This window comes from Cheilinus undulatus, linkage group 3 (genome assembly GCF_018320785.1).
Source record: "Cheilinus undulatus linkage group 3, ASM1832078v1, whole genome shotgun sequence".
Lineage (NCBI taxonomy): Eukaryota > Metazoa > Chordata > Actinopteri > Labriformes > Labridae > Cheilinus > Cheilinus undulatus.
In genome coordinates, this window is record NC_054867.1 from 35630391 (window position 1) to 35647656 (window position 17266).

At 41.2% G+C, this 17266-nt stretch overlaps 1 protein-coding gene across 2 annotated transcripts in view; it reads left to right on the forward strand.

Annotated features, from left to right (window-relative positions):
• Positions 1-16491, forward strand: part of pax7a (paired box 7a) — a 70285-nt gene extending 53794 nt beyond the window's left edge. For both annotated transcript variants that reach the window (XM_041783940.1, XM_041783941.1), the window contains exons 8-9: positions 9526-9775; positions 14011-16491. In XM_041783940.1, coding sequence (XP_041639874.1) covers positions 9526-9775; positions 14011-14126 — 366 coding nt within the window. In that variant the 3' untranslated portion in view covers positions 14127-16491. The remainder of the gene's footprint in view (positions 1-9525; positions 9776-14010) is intronic.
• The last annotated feature ends 775 nt before the right edge of the window (positions 16492-17266 follow it).

Consider the following 17266-nt stretch of genomic DNA (forward strand, 5'->3'; position numbering starts at 1 on the left):
CTATAGGAATGCCATGATGGCTCAACTTTGATATGATGCTAGTAAAAGTCAAATTATTGTGTATGAGAAGCTGTTTAGGGTCAGTTAGTTTGTGTTTCCAACATACTGACGCTGTAGACCTGAAAGGGGGGGTGGCCTGGACTCAAGACTGACTTCAGGCTTCCTTCCCACATGTCATTCCCTGCCCTCTCTCCCCAATTTTTGACTCTTTTCTGTGAGTTATCCTTCAAATAAAGGCATAAAACAAACAAACAAAATAAGTCAATGAATAAAAGAACCAATTTCAGAACCTTGACAACAAAAAAAGACACCTAAAACACCCAATACTGGGTAATTTCTTGTTTTTGATAGATATGCAGTAAAGTCATGCATATACCAGAGACACTGGATACCAAAATGGCTTGGATGGACTTATGTCTTTACAGTGAACCTTTCTTATAATTCTTTTCTAAAGTTATGGTACTCATCTGTGCTATAGATCATTTAAAAATGCCTGTTACATAGTTTTAAAGTGAACTATTAAAAATAAAAGTTGTGTTGAACATTAGACACCCTCACCCATTAGGCCTACCAGTGTCTCCCCTTGCAAAGTTGATCTAACACTTCCAGTGTCCTTTGAATCTTTAAAAACAATAAATCCAGCATCTCTCCTGCACCCTTCTCTCCCCCTCTCTCTCTCCTCTCTTCCTCCTGACAATCAGATGAGAATCTGGGAGGCGTTTGGGTCCTCAGCTGGTCGTCTCCTGCAGCAGCTCTTCCCCTCTCAGTCTCCAGCTGAGAGCTATTTCACTATTTATTTACATGTAATTATGGCTATGAGGTGCAGATATTAACACTGTCAAGAACAATTTGACCTGACATTTTTCACTAGACCTGGCCCCTGCTGTTTTCAGCAAACATCCCCCGACCACCTCCTCCTCCTTTTCTTCTTCTCCTTCGTCCTCCTCTTTTTCTTCTCCTCTCCCTGCCTCGATCTGCCTCGCTCTGCTCCTGGAGCCTGTCCCTTCACTCACACACACACACACACACACACAAACGGGCCCTGCCTTGCTGAAACCACTCTCCTGGAATCAGAAAATCTGCCGTTTAATTTAGAGGAGGCGTTGGTGCAAGGTGCGGAGAGCTGGAGTCTGGGTGTGTGCGTATATATGTGAGTCTGTGGCTGTGTGTGTGTGTGCCGGGGCCTTGAAGGGGCCTCTCTTGTTCCCAGTGGCTGAATCCATCCCATAGTTACTCAAGCATATCACTAGCAGAGAATAGAGGATTGCTCCCCACACGTTCTCCAATTGCAGTCCAATAGACGGCATATTAACCTCTGGTTAGTGCGGGGCTGAGTTTATAGCTTTTACTCAGGGACGTTTAGGGAGAGGAGGGGGGACGGGGGGCTTCAGCAGCTGTGCTTTTTAAGGCTGCCATAACAGTGTTCTTCAGAGGATTTTATTAAAGGAAAATGAGCTAATAGTGCAAAAAAGAAGTAAAATAATGTGCTATTTCTGCTTGTTTAAGCCTCCTTTGTATGCATTAAAGCTACAGCAGGGTGGCTAACACGGTGTGAGGAGTGACAGCTTGTTCCACTGCCCGCTAATCGTCCTCATCTGTGCCTGACTTGTCAATGCCCAGATTCTGTCAGTGCCAATCAGCCCATTAATTGAACACAATTAGCACCCCCTCCCCGGCTCCCATATCCACATTCTTCAAAAGCCCATCTCCACCATCCCCCCTCCATTTTTTTTTCTACCTCTCATTCTGCCTCTGTCTCTTCATCCCGTGGCACTCCGCTGAAGACACTTTTCACTTTTTATTAATGTGCCGCGGCCAATTAACGCAGTGGCATGCAGGCCACAGCCCGTCATCTGCTGCCTGCCACCGTCCCCCGGCCGTCTGCTGCTGCTTTCTGCCGCTGCTGCGACCCCCACGCCACCCTGCGCGCCACCTCCACCCGTGACCAAAACGCTTTAATTCAATTTATGCAATCACTGTTATTTTTAAATAGTCATTTTGTCTGCTCAGATGAGGGGCCTTACTGCCCGCTGGGCCGGCCCTCTCATGTGAGGGGATGGGGGGGAGGGAGGGACGTGGGGGGTGCAGGAGTAGGCTGACTTGAGGGGTTGGTTGGGGGGTTGGGTCCCTGATATTTTCATTTATTTACTTCTTTTAATATTCTGAAGTTTAATTTGCAAAGGTGTTTGATGATGATTTGTTATAAAGATTTAGGCAAAGTTGGCATAGAAAAAGGCACTTTATAGGAATTGATATGTTTTTTTAATTCATAAAGTCTTTATTTAATAATTTATCTCTTCTCAATGTCAGCTTCTCTCCAGACAGTGGATGTGACTCCAGGGTCACAGATTTAAACACTATTCTCTTCCTGTAATCACACCCTCAGGACTGGCCTTCAAATATTGATCTGAAACTCGGTGTCATCACTGTGGATCTTTAATCACTCTGCTGTGGCCAGTATCAGCCCGGCTCATCTGTGAAAGTGCAAGATGCTATTCTGCAGCGCTCCGATAACTTACAGACATTTGGAGTGCTCATTTTTTCCCCGTCTGCCCCGGTGACCTCTGCCTAACTTAAAGGTACATCTCGGGGGCATTTTGATTCAGGCAGAACAGGGAGCTATCGGTGACAGAGGAACTAATCCAGTCCTGCGCAGATTAAGAGTATTTGTGGAGTGGGGTGTGTTGGCGCTGGCGCCGGGGATGGAACAGAAGGGGCTCCTATCAGCTCTCCAGGCAGGCTCGCCCTCAGGCCAGCGCAGTCCTACAGGAGTCTTTGTACTTCCCAAAGCCTCCACTTTCCCCTCGCTTGCAGTGTATCACTTTCTCCTCTGCCCCCTCGCCCTCACTCTATAGACGATCATATTTACTCTGCTAGATTTACATTTCTCACTTTCTGTTGTTCTAGCCCATTGAATACAGTAGCGCAGTAAAGTGCACGCTCTATTGTTGGGTACAAAAATATGCAATAATTCACAAAAAGTTAAAGATTTAATGCACATAAGCTCCATAATGCTTTATATAATATAACCTAAATACCTCAGATTTCATTACAGCATAACTTTTATTATTTTACTGTATTCAAAATAAATATTTTCATATGAAATGTTAGTTTTTATTCCATATTTGGTCAGACACTTACCAGACATTTGATCAGTGCTGCAAGTTCATGGATTTATACACTTTCCTCTCTCCACCAAATAGAAATATGGACAGCTTAGTCTTTACTACTAACTTGACTGCCATATATTTTAATGTGGAATAGTTCTAGCCAGCTTAATGCAGTAAAACCACATATTTTAGCAACTGTTTTTACATTTGTCCTCATATTTGACTTCTGGTGCCCACTTCTAAACACTTTTGTCTTCCATAATTGGCAGCACTAGGGATGTCAGGAGCAAGAACTAAAAAAGGGGGAGATTTCTGGAGCCCAGCCAATTGGGAGTCTCATGGAGGGCAGGAAAATCATGGTCCATTGTAAAGTAAAGCTGTGATAAACATATTTGATGTTTTTTACCTGAAAAATAACACTTGTCAAAGCATCATATGTTTTACAGCCTTTTAAAAAAATGTAAACTCCTTTTCTTAAAACAGAATTAAGCTCCTTCAGTAGTGTTATCAATGTGGACATTTAAACTAAATGATTTAGAAAGTAAAATCAGAATTCATAGCTAAGCTATGATGTGCACGAATGTCAGGATGCTAGAAAAAAAGAAGAAGTAAATTATTAAATGATTGCAAATTGGTTAAAAGATTTAAATTTGGGATAAAAAATTGCTAAAATGGGTTAAAAGGAGCAAAGAAGGTAACATGGACAGAAATGTGATGAAATGGGATTAAAATGTGGCAAATGAATAAGTTGTATGTGGCAAAAATGGGCTGGAAAATGTGATGCAAAGGATTAAAATGTAGCAAAAAATGGGTTTAAAGTGACTAAAATGGCTAACAAGTGGCAGAAATGTGGTAAAATTTTGATTAAAAAGTGGTAAAAATTGGTTTAAATTGGCAAAATTGGCTGGAAAAGTGATAAAAAGGTGTTAAAATTTTCAGCTCTAAAACGAAATATATCAGCCAGGATAGTAGCATCAATGTTGCTGATCCAGCATGCATTGCTACCAACAATAAATCACAACTGGGAGGGCCATTCACTGGGTTTGTTAGGGCCTAGCCAATGCTGTGGGCAGGTCTGATCACAAAGTTAGTTCATTTAGTTGATACAATACTAATTAAACTCTATAAAGTTGCCTGTTTCGTTGCAATTGCAACAGAGGGGCAGATCCTCCTAACCCAGCATTAGATGGTTCCTTGAAGCAAAAAAGCTCAGACCCAAACTCTTGTACACTGTCTAACTTGCAGAAATTTGTTGGCAAAGTTAATTCATGCAACTTAGACAAAGCTTAATACCCTAAGTTTAACTTTTGCTTACAAATATAACTGAAGATCTGAGGTCTTTTTGAGCTTTGAGTACTATTCAGGGCTGTCAGTATTTGAAATAAAGCAGACTATCGAGTTTAAAACATAGTCTAAGCCAGTCGTAGGAACTTTTAGGTCCATACTAAGAAAAACAGGCTAAATTACATATACTTCAATATGGCTCAACTTACATTGTCTAAGTGGAATAAAATGCAAGTGCTCTCATACAAATATCCTTAAAGTTGGACCAAATGTGCCTTGCATAAAGAAGTATTGTAACACATCTGCACTTTATTGCTTTGCTCACTTTTCCCTTGTCTTTTTTGTGTTTCTATGTTTCTCTGTCACATTGTTTTATTCTGGAAAAGAAACCCAACAAAGAACATCTCGTCAAACATTCCCGCAGACAAAAAAAAATGTAATTTGACTGTTGAAGAAATTAAGGAGGTATGGAGGGCCCTCTTTTTGTGTCTCAAGTGCGCTATTTATTTATCTGAAAGGATGCACATTGTATCAATTTGCACTTCCCCATTCACTTCGCCACAGGCTGGAGGGCTCAGAAGTTGAGAGAATTAATTACTTTTTTATTATTATTTATAGAGTAATCTATCTGTGGAGAGAAGGAGCAGAAAAAAGGAGAAGGAGAGGGTAAGGGGAGGGAGAGGAGGAGGAGGAAGGGGGGGGGAGGCAGGGAACGCCCTGGAGCATTGTCCTTTAAACTAGGTCCTGGCTCACATTATCTCCCAAACCAGCACTCACACAACGTCGAACAACAAACGAAACTCCGGGCTGCTGAGGACGCTGAGTGCAAGGAGAGAGAGAGACGGAGGAGGAGGGAGAGGGAGGGAGGGAGGAAGTCTTCTTTGCAAGAATATAGAGTTTTTTAAGGAAATATGAATGTGGTGAAGTTCTTTATTCAACTCTGTAAATGTTTAAGTAACTCCCACCCAGGTTTAAAGAACCTCCATGAGATTTTTGTTGATTATGAAACACTGTGACACTAATACTGGTGACTCTTTCAGAGCTTTAGAAACAGACAAGACCATCCGTGATACGGTTTATTATTTCTAAAACGTTTAAATTTGACGTCTTAAAGTAGCTGACAGGGGGTAGGTATCACACCAAATGCCACCTATATAAATGACTATCACTTTATCCACACAAGCAGCATCCTACAGCAATGAAAAAGAAGCCAGAAATGTAAAGACTGCAGTTCCTTCTGTGTCCACATGAGGCAGAAGACAGAAGGAAGTCAAATAGATACTTCTGTCAAAATAACTCATTTTTATTGTAGTAAAAGACAATTTGGGTCATAATAGTTCGTGTCTTTAGGGCACTCAGTGTGCAGAGGATAACTTTTATTCATAACTTCGCTTTTATGGTTTTAAAAAGGATATGAGTTTTACATTATTAGTCAACAGCAAGCCGGCATGTTACAGCTCTCTGCCAGGAGTCCATCTCCTCCTCCTCTGTCTGTTTTTTTGTTTGATTGAAAGTTAGTTTGAGACAGCATTTTCATAATGGCTACAACCACAGATTGGCTTCAAAAGCCTCCCTTTAAGTGAGCAAGTGGCTGACGTCACTCAGACATCATCAGATGCTTTCTGCTGTCCATGAATCCACAGCAATGATTGAACGATTGACTGTTCAAGTTAAATAAGGAAGGGTTTTTTTGTGAGAAAGCAAACCAACATAGCCCAGCGGTCAGGTCTCTCCCCACTTTCTCATCCCTAAATTCAACTCTATCCACTGTCCTTCTCTCTCAATAAAGTCATAAAAAACAAAATATCTTAACAAAAAAAGAAAACAAAAGGAACACAGAGATATGAGCAGAATCAAAGAACATAAATCACATCAACCATAATCATATAACAGCTTCAAACATCTTAATATAAGGAACAAGAGGAGGCATTCACATGACATTGGTTTTGTGAACAGCGAGGTCAAAGTACACTTTGATGACGGCAGTGAATGTGTGCTGGACTGTAGCCATGATAAAGGCAAAGACTGTCCAGGCCGACAATCCCCAGTCCATGACCTGAGTGTTGTAGTTACCGAGATTCCCCATGGTTTTAACTAGACAGGACTCTGGATCCCATGTCAGTGTTAATTTTGTTGACTGAAAATGTTCATTGACCAACTTTTTTTTCAATGAAGGAGACAAGACTAAGATTTGCTCAAAATAGATTTTTGAGGACACAAATTTTGCCTAAAAGTAAGTTTAGATTTTGTCAAGGAGACTAAAACAAGACCTTTTTTTCAGATATTCAAAATCCATGATATGAGAGAGCACAAGCTGTTAGAGTGAATCTGCAGCCCTTCTGCCTTTCAGCTGTAGAAAGAAGGGTTTTGCAGGGTGCATAGAAGACACAGGTACAGTTTTATCAGGCTGTAATGTACACTATAATGAGTTCTATGGCTTAAATTTGTACTTCAGTCAGGATCACAGCTATATTTTTTCTCTTTATTGGCAGTTATTAATTTGCAGTTGTTGCTGTTGTTATATTTGGTAATGTGGATGTTCTGGGATCGCCCTGCCCTTACAAAAGCCCATCAAGCAGTCCCCACACACGTTCTTGCTCTTCCTTTGCCTACAAGGAGAGCCTGAGGCAGGGAGACCCAGAGCAGAGCAGGCATCAGGGACAACAGTATGGCATTGATTGAGTCAGATTTACCATAAAGGAGGAGCTGGGGTGGAGGAGGGTTGCAAAAAGCCACTAACAGAGGGCGCAACAAAGTGTAGCCAGGCTAGAGCAGTTTAAATATGGCATCATGTGTGTAATTAGCCAATAGTGTGCTCAAAGCAAATCAGCTGGCTGCAAGCCGATGAGGGCTTGCGCTAAACTCTGTGGCCTGTCTTATCTAAAACTATCATCAGATTTTTTATTGACTAGAATTAGACTAAAACTACAAAGGGTAGAATGACAAAAATGTTAGTAAAACTGAAAGACATTTTTCATCTTAAGATTAAAATAGATAAAAAATAGCTATCAAAATTAACACTGCCCCTTATCTGTAAAGAGGAGAGCTATCATGGCATATATTGCAAAGAAATGCCCTCCTCTCAAATGGGACCAGCAAAGAACTCTAACATTTGATTGGTTTAGATAAATTCTTTTTTAACTGATACAGCACACCTATAACTCAAAAGCAATAAAACTCAAGATATGGTTAACTTTTAATAGTTTTAAGTGTCTATGGAAGACTATGTTTAGACATTAGACGCTAGAGTGACCCCAATGAAGCCATATCAGCTCTATAACAATAGATCTGGACCTCCATCATTTAGAGAAGGCAACAATAAAGCATTGATTTCTTTCTCACCCTGATACACTGCTTACTCCTCCAGAGGAGATTACCTTCTTCCCTCAAGCCAAACTCGAGTCATTGCGAGAAAGGATGATGGACGGATGGCGATGTCCTAACAGATGACAGCACTTGTCAGACTCCTAAAAGACAAACCCATCCTCCTAATTTCTAAAATAGCAAAGCAGCTCCAATGTCAATGATAAGAAGTCATTTTCTTTTGAAGAACTTTTATAAGCATGAATAATATTCGGCCCAATTGCTGGCCATTCTGCTTCATAAGGAAGCGATGTAATCAAGGTCCAATTAACCAATGACTAAATTGGACTCATGCCCTCCAGCTGTCTCTCTCAGGACACTTAACAAGACCCTCCCCCCTTCTTCTCCACTTTCAGCCCTCACAAACCATCAGGACACATCCTCCTCCTCCGCCTCCTCCTCGTCTTCCTCCTCGGCTCCATATGTGAGCGAGCATCACATGTGTCCGGCATACAGAGGGCCATGAATCTCCCTCTTATGGATACATGTCACATGCTCTGTCCGCAGATGTGGAGGGGACGGGGCGGAGTGGGGGATTCCATACTGATAGAATTAACATGTGGAAATGACTAACCAGCTTTTATGTTTCTGATGTGCTGCTTTATATTTCCTGGGAGGCTTTTATTCTAAAAAAGATTTGATTAATTTGCAGAATTGGGTTAATTTTCCCTCAGTGGGTTATTCCTGGCTTCATTGTGGACTGTTTGTCTGCCTCCATGTTTGCAGCGTGCAAGTGCGCATGCATGTGTGGGCTCATGCATGCAAACATATGTGTGCGTGTATATATCACCCCTGTGTAACCACCTCCATGATGGGCTAATTGGTTTAGCAGCCGAGGGGCCAAAGGCCAGTGCAGCATAGCAAAACTCAACATGAACCTGATGTTGAGGGGAAGCTGGCCCTGCTATAGAGGAGAAGCATGTGTGGGACAATTCCCCCTTTTTTTAACCACCCCCTTCCACACACACTCACAGACACACCACTTTCCTTTTTCACTTAAAGAAACTCGCAGCATAAGAAAACAAAATTTTTCACAGTGTTCTGGGCCGCCGCGCTTCAGACTGGAGTAGCACTAGAGGTAATCTCTTCCATTTTAACATATTTTGAGACCTTCTTCTGACGAGTGTCACATGCTATTACATTAATCTAGAATATTGAATTGGAAGCTTTTATGCACTATGAATAATATACACACTGTGATATTCAGGCCAGCCTCAACCTGCAGTATCAGCGGGCCCCTCAGTGAGGTTTGTGGAGCCTACTTTGTGTGGGGATCTGAGGGGATCATTTACCAGTTCCAACTCCATTACTATTCATGAGATGGGTAGGCTGGGGCGAGGGATTAGGGACTCCCTTGGTGCTTGTTGTGCTGTAGGCTCGGGCTCAGGCCTCAGGCTCCGGGACAGGGGCTGTCTGGCACGGATGGTGGGTCTATTATCACCCTGGGACCCTTCTGTCCCACAGCAGAACACTTACTGGCAGCGCCAGCTAATGGAAACAGTCTCCCTTGTTCCCTTTCTCCTTTTTCTAACCTCATCACCCTCCTTGTATCCTTCCCCCTGCTCTTTAAAAAAAAAAAGATGGGGGAAGTTTTCCCATTCCCTATTTCAAAGTTGAAATGGCATATTTCTATTGGCATCTTCACCGTGAAGAGCTGGGATGGCTCTATATTTGCAGGGAAAAAGTACTTTCCCTCAACTCTGTCAATGCTTTGATCCTCAATTTTCCAAATTTCTAACATCCTCCACTCCCCCCTCCTTCCCCCCAGGTGATGAGCATCCTGAGCAACCCCAGCGCCGTGCCCTCCCAGCCCCAGCACGACTTCTCCATTTCCCCCCTGCACAGCAGCCTGGAGAGCTCCAACCCCATCTCGGCCAGCTGCAGCCAGCGCTCCGACACCATTAAGAGCGTGGACAGCCTGGCCTCCTCTCAGTCCTACTGCCCCCCCACCTACAGCGCCACCAGCTACAGTGTGGACCCCGTCACTGCGGGCTACCAGTACAGCCAGTATGGACAGAGTGAGTGAACCCTGAAGTAACACTCGTGTTTTTGTGATTGGCTTTAGTTTTGGGGTTAAGTAAGGATGATCTGATTTTTCTGTGATGCAGCCTCTGGTAGCTAGGCATCAGTACGGCTAATACCCACTCCCACACAGATACCAGTCCAGTTAGAAATAATTCATATGGGTGGACATCACAAATGGACTCACTGATATGTATGCATTAATTTAGCTGAAACCACTTTATCTTAAAGATAACTGGTTCAAATATTGAATCTGGTATTGACTAGCATATCTGCAATCCAAAACCCCACACACATGTGATATGCTGAGCTGATACTGTAAATGTTAAGATTGTCAAAATTCTCAATACCTCAGTATTTTTCAGTACCACATTTTTTTAACAATTTAATCCATGTTATTTTAATGAAAACAAGTACTAAAAAGTACCAAAACTCACCAAAAAAGGTGCACCCATGTCTTCAGACAGGCGCTAAGGAGAGGAGTGAATTCATCAAAACTCGCAACCAAACTCCTGCACTCTGACTAAATTCAACAAATACATTGACAATTTTGGCAATTTAGCCTGTTCTTGGGAGTTTTGGCATAATTTTTGACAACTAAAAAACAATGAAAAAGTGTTTTGCACAGCTTTTTCTTAAGACAGGTATGTTGGAGGAAAACATCTAACAAACCCCAAAGAAAACTACCACACACTGTCCAACTTGCAATAGAAACTTTATTTTTTTGCAATGTTTCAGTACTAGACCTTTATCAGCCAAACAGTTTGTCAAAAGGAGCAGGACATCTTAAACAGTAAGTGGCCACACACCTGAAAAAATTTCACCATGATCTACGTCAGATCTCTGTTGGCAAATTAACAAAATAAAAAGCAAATTTCAGCAAAGTGACTGAGAGAGCAAATGTGATGAAAGGCAGCTAAACTTGTTTTATTTTCATTTCAATGCAATCACACTAACTTCATATTTCTGAGGAATAAATACTGATGCTAACTTCATTATTTTAAGTGTGCAATACTGAGATTTAAATGTTAATCTGAGTTTGCATCAATTACTTCAAGGGTTCAATACTTCTGATTCAATCATTTTTAATGCACTATAAACCCTTATAAGTTCATAGTGCTCAAAATATTATAGATAGCTGATTACCTTGAGAAATTTAAGTGGTTATAACTGAAAAAGTATTGCTTTTTAAAAGACATTTTAAGTTACAATTCCACCTAAGGTAGCTGATGTCTCATCAAGTTCAAGCCATCCACTCAACATTAACATTCCCCCATAGGTGGGACCTCTTTAACTCAGTTGGTAACTTCACTCATGGTGCAAACAGTCTTACTGCTCAAAGGCATTCTGGCTAACTGCAGATTAAGGGATGATAGTCAAATAATTTGAGTACAATGACAAAAAATACTTAATTTGTTTGAGCACTGTTAATTGAAAACTAATAGTGAGTTCTATCAACTCATAAAACTAGAGCTTTTTTGGAAGCTGTTTGGATTTTTTACTTTACACAACTCATTTCTTAACCACCTTTTACTGCTCAGTTTTACTGTGATAGTTTATAATTCAAGTTAATCATACTATTTATGACCACCAAACTTAGTGCTTCCTGAATAGATGAACTATGTCTGGCCCTTTTTGACAAACTGTTTGACTGATGACGGTTTGGTACCAAAATGCTGCAAATGAATAACATCTGTATTGCAAGTTGGACAGCGTTGGGTTTTTTTCTTTAAAAAAACTGAAAAAGAGAAATTACACAATCTTGGGTGCCTGGGCACGACGGTGTATTATGTCCACTCTAAAAAAATGTTACAAATAAAGAGAACCCTTACATTTTGAGGAAAAAAGAAAGACGGTTGAGAGTATGAAGCTGTAAATTTATAAGAAACCAAGCTTAGTTTTTGAGTATATGAAGCTGTATATTTTCAAGAAAAAAATATTAATTTTTCCAGTTTTAGAAGTTGTGAATTTACACAAAAAAAACCCTCCATATTTTCTTGTCTTTTTTAAATGTATTTTTTGGGCCTTTTAGAACTTATCAGGGAGGAGAACAGCGGATAGAATTGGAGATTAACAAAATATTGGGAAAGAGAAATGCAGGAAAGAAGCCGCAGGCCAGACTCTGACCTAGACCACCCATGTATAGTGTTTAACAAATTTATTAGACCACCCTAACCCTAACCAAAGTAAGGTTTATGCCACAGCTGCCCTAAATTAACAGCATTGGTAATTACCAAAATCATTTTTTATGTTTCTGCAATGGTTAATACACCAATATGTAGAAGCTCTTTAACCAAAATGATATTTTTAATGCTAAAATATAATTATTATTGTTATCCATGAATTTTCAAATGTACTGATTTACAAAAAAACTGAAAAAAAAGTAAATCACATTAATATTTCTTGATTAATATGTCAAATTATAGTTATTTACTTGCATTCCTGAACAGAAAAATTGAGTTTTAGTGGTTGAATGTTATGCTTGATTAATTTCTGACTTCTCAGAGAAGCCCAGTGAGCCGGCTCAAATTTGGGTGAATTCAGTTTGAAATCCCTCACTCCTGTTCAAAATGGTAAAACGTGGAGAGCTCACTGAAAATGAAAGAATCCGCATTAAAGCACTTTATGATGCTGGATGGCCTCTGAGACAAATATGACAGGTGGTCTAATAAATTTGTTAAGCACTGTATGTGGGGCGCAACCTAACCGCTTGAGCATCAGCATCCTGGAGATGACCGATCTGAACAGTATTCTGAGTAATGTTTCTCGTAAATTTACAATTTTATAATGCTGTAATTTTGAGCTTTATAAACTTACAAGTTTGTAAAGTTGTAAAAAAAAAAAAAAAAAAGGTTGTAAAATTTATGACTTATGAAAATAAAAAGTCTAGGTTTGGGTTCTTGTAAATTTATGATTTTATAAGCTCAAAAATGTCAAGTTTTTTCTCAGAAATGTAGAAATAGTTCTGCCTTTGATTGGTCCTAATAATCCTTTGTACCTAGGATTTCAAATTTGGTTGTATTTTGTATCAAACAGGTGTGGATATTGTTAGATTTTTACTAGTATCATGTTAAATTCTGCCGTTGTGACAACCCTAGAAACTAGAAACTCTATACTGAGCAGCTCCAGCGTTTCTCTTTGTGTTCTCAAACAGCAGCATTTAGCTCTTCTTCATCCTCCTCTTAAGTCGTCTTCATTTCTCTAAAAAGCCTGTGAAGTGATGCCCAACTCCCAGGCAGTAGAGCCTCCTGACCTCTGTAACCCTTGTTGGTGGAGACAGACACGTGCTCTTGATAAAGACCCCCTCCCCGCACCAACACCACCACTAACATCACCAACCATCCTCCTCGAGAGCTGCCTTAGTCACACCCCACTCCACTTGGATGGGAAAGAGGAGAGGGCCACTTCAAAGTAACGGCACACCCTCAGGGGCCACAGTGTCCTCTTGCCCACCTCTCTCTCTCTCTTTCTCTCTGTTCTCCATCACACACACTGATATACGCACACATAGGCAGCCTCGGGGCAGGAAAGAGTTTGCTTTATTAGATTAGCATAATTGACTGATGCTGTCACAGCCATTCATAAGAGGTAAAATGAAGCTCACTTCCCCAACAAGCAAAGCGGAGAGCTAACATTTGTTTGTGTTTATGAGCAGTTCTGATCTGTTGTGAAGCTTTATTTCTCTTTTTATATAGAATGTTTGCGTTTGAATGCACTGGCAGATCTGCTGGCCGTGTGGATGTGCGGCGTGTTTTTGTCAGCAGCAGTGAGGAAGTGAAGGCAACGCGGATGTGAGCTGATGTGAGGTTAATTAAGATGGTGATTGAGCACAGTCGATGGGTAATGAATGGAGGAGAGAGGAGAGAGCTGCTGTCTGACGATGAAAATGATCGGCCATGTGGAGTGTGGAGGGCATGAAATCAGAGATGCCAAGTGTAATGAAGACTGGCACACAGAACACACACGGGGAGCCGTGTGAGTGACAGCGCAGAGACTTTTAGCAGGATGCACATGCTCCGTGCCAGCAGCGTGCCAACCTCAGACAAGGGGACATGGGAGGGGTTTTTATCCTTCACTCTCTCCGCATGAATTGTTTTTTATTTGACTCACTCGCTTCTGCCACAACTTATTTCAGCCTTAATCAGAGGAGTGAAATGAGACTGAATGGGACATGTATGTCAGGAATCAACCACCTGTCTGATGTGTTTTTTTTTAAATCTCTTTCATATAGCTGCTGTTGACTACCTGGCCAAGAACGTCAGCTTGTCCACCCAGAGGAGGATGAAACTTGGGGACCACTCGGCCGTGCTGGGGCTTCTACAGGTGGAGACAGGACAGGCCTACTGAAGACGCCCATCATGCACCACTTTCCTCCATGCTCCATCAGGTCTGGACTCCGGCTCCATAACATCAGCGCACAGACATGCAGCAGAAAGTGACGCTTTACGGGTGTGACGAGGCAACCTTTTTCACGCCATCGTCGACCACCAGGCGGCTCTGCACCCCTTTTCTTTTCCAGTGTCTCTGCCTGCTTCCTGTGCTCCCACCCAAGCTCAAAAACAGACAGGAACCCTGAAGCACCCTGAGATCGTCGGCCACACTGGCCCGGCTCCCTCTTTATCATGGCTGCAGTCCAGCACACATTCAGAGCCATCAACAACATGTACTTTGACCTTGCTGTTCATAGTAGTTAACAAAGCCAATATCATTTGAACGCCTCTTCTTGTTCCTTTTTGATATTGTTAAGATTATTGTTGCTGTTATATGATTATGGTTAATGTGATTTATGTTGTTCTTTGATTCCACTCGTATCTCTTTTTCCCTGTTAGATGTCAGTTTGTAAAACAGTGTGGATGAGACGGGGGTGTGAGTGTCTGTTGCGTGTGCATGTTTTTTTTTTTTTTTTTTTTAGCGTGTCGGCAGAGTCTCACAAGAGAGAGAGGATGATTGTTTTCCAAGCTGCTGCTCTTCTGCCTGTTCCCTGAGCTCTAATGTTCGTGAGCGGTTTGACCTTCCCACTTTCATATTTCGTCTTGACATTCCTAAAGAACTTGGCCACTCGGTGGGAAGTCTGGCTGGATGGATTCTGCAGGGAATTAAAGCAGCGTTTTTGGCCGCCAATAGCTTTCCCCTTCTAACCTCCACCCCATCCTTAGCCGTGGTCCACTGGGAAGGGGGCATTGTTTGCAAAAACAGGATTGGGGAAATTAATGTATTTTGTTTAGAAATATGGACCTTGCCAAGGAGGGCTAACTCAATCCTCCCCCTCCCCGCTAAATCCCATCTGCTGGGAAACCCTGTGTGACTTTAAAGCAGATTATATCACAAGAAAATAATGTCAGCGCTAATTCACAGTGACCCTTCTCTATTACTAGCCAGTATTTCTGTTTTTAGAGCCTGATTAGCACATTTTGTAAATGCACCTTCCACTCTTTCTGACTGAATAAGCATTCCTCGAAACATTCCTGCGTCTGCAAGCATTCCAGCACTCTCTGTTATGAGATTAAGAAGTACACAAGCTGTTCCATTCACATGCACTGTGGAAAATCTCATAATCCAGTCAGATGTGAAAGGGCACAGGTAACACGGCTGATTGGCCCCCCACTCTTGTTTTAGACCTCTAATCCTCATGGAAATGTACAAAAATGAGAAAAAACTTAAAGAATAGAAGATATGAGACATTTGTGTAGCACTCATAGTTGACTTTTGACACGATCCAGGACAAGCTGTTCCCCTGAGATATGTTTTATTTCTTTCTTTCCCTAAAATCAGCATCCATGTGGCGATGCTTCGGTCCTTAGTCACCTTTTAAAACCTAAACCATGTACAGTAGCTGGGCAGATTGTGTATTGTCTGTTTATAAAGAGTATGTTTTATACTAAAACAAAACTTATGTTGAGTGGTAGGTACGTGAGGGATCGTTGTGGAAGTATATGTTTGAGTTTGGCTTGTTTTTTGTTCATTTTTTGTTTAAATTGTATTTAAATCTTGATTTGACCAAAAGTTTTTGTTTTTGGGCCCAGGTAAGAATGAATTTGTATAAATTAGTAAAAATAATTCCATTAAAAAGTGTAAAAAGAGGACAACTGAGCTAAAAAACAGCTCCATGGACCACACAGGACTGGTGTATATTTAAAAGGTGCTTCACTGAGGCGTCCTCTTGTGTATTTCGAGGATGTGTCCGCCCACCTGATCTTACAGACTGGTTCTAAACGTGCAGACTCTCTGAGACTTTGCTGTGAGAGTTCACCACCGGTTCACAAGCACAATGAGGATGATGATGGAGGAGAAGTCCTCTCCACTCTGGGAAACTGACTTAAGTCACGTTTGATGGACCAATGAGACTCCAGGAGAGAGAGAAAAAAAGTTAACGCTGACTCCGCACTGAAATGGCAGCGATCCGAGCTGCTCTCCCTCCCCTTAGACGCCTCACTCGTGTATATTTTAAAAAGGAAGAATTTTAGAATCGTCTTTAGTGTATCAAAACCATTTCTAACACTTGCGTCAGTAAACATTTGGATATTTAAAGCTCCTGTCCCTCCTCTCTCCTCCTCGTCTGTTTGACTCTTAACCTGTTTAGTTGCTTTCTGACATCTGTGCTTTGCTTTGACTCCTTCTTCTGTTCCGCATGTGTGTATATTATCATGGTATAATTTATTCTGCTGTATGAAGTATTAGAGTAGTGGGAAACTTGTACTGGTATTTACTACCTTCAGCCTGTTGGTGTGTTTACTGTAACACTGGCGTAACTGTTATCAATTAAAGATCCAAAACTGATTCAGCCATTTGTCTGGTTTTTATTCTGATATTTGGCTTAATTTTTGTAACCACTTTAAAACAAAACTCACCTCACTGCTATGACCTTACATATTTTGTTGCACATGCCAATGTGTTGATTTGTGTTTTGTCGTCTATTTTATTCAGTGCTATTTTATAGTGTTTGTGTTTTTACACAACGTAAGACTGAACAGTAGAGGTTGTTAAAGAAATTGAGTTGTCTGAACTAAAAAAAATTCCAAATAGCTACTTAAGCTCTATTTTTGACCTGATTTATGACCTGATTCAGCACATTTTTAGTTTTAATTAAACAACAGGCAATCACTGTAAATATTTTTTTGTAACTGTAGTCAGAATATTTGACAATCATTCCTTAAAGCTTGAGTGTGTAACATTCAATGAGAACCGTGCAGAATCAACTCTACTCCCCCTCCCTTCCTGTTCTTCTTCATGTTTGAGCTCCACCCCTCTTCTCACATACCTCCTTGCGGATGTGCATGTCCGCTGAATCGAATACTGACAGTGGCAAAGCTCTCGTGGAGTGATTTTGCTCCATTTTTCACTAAAATCAGTGGCCAAATTACAGGTTAGAAAACACTTCGCCTCACCATGAACAAATTCTACATAGAACCGAACACCGCTGGTAACTCCGCCATTTTATCAACTTCTCACTGAGCTGAGGCGCAAGCGCACACCACTACAGCGGCCAA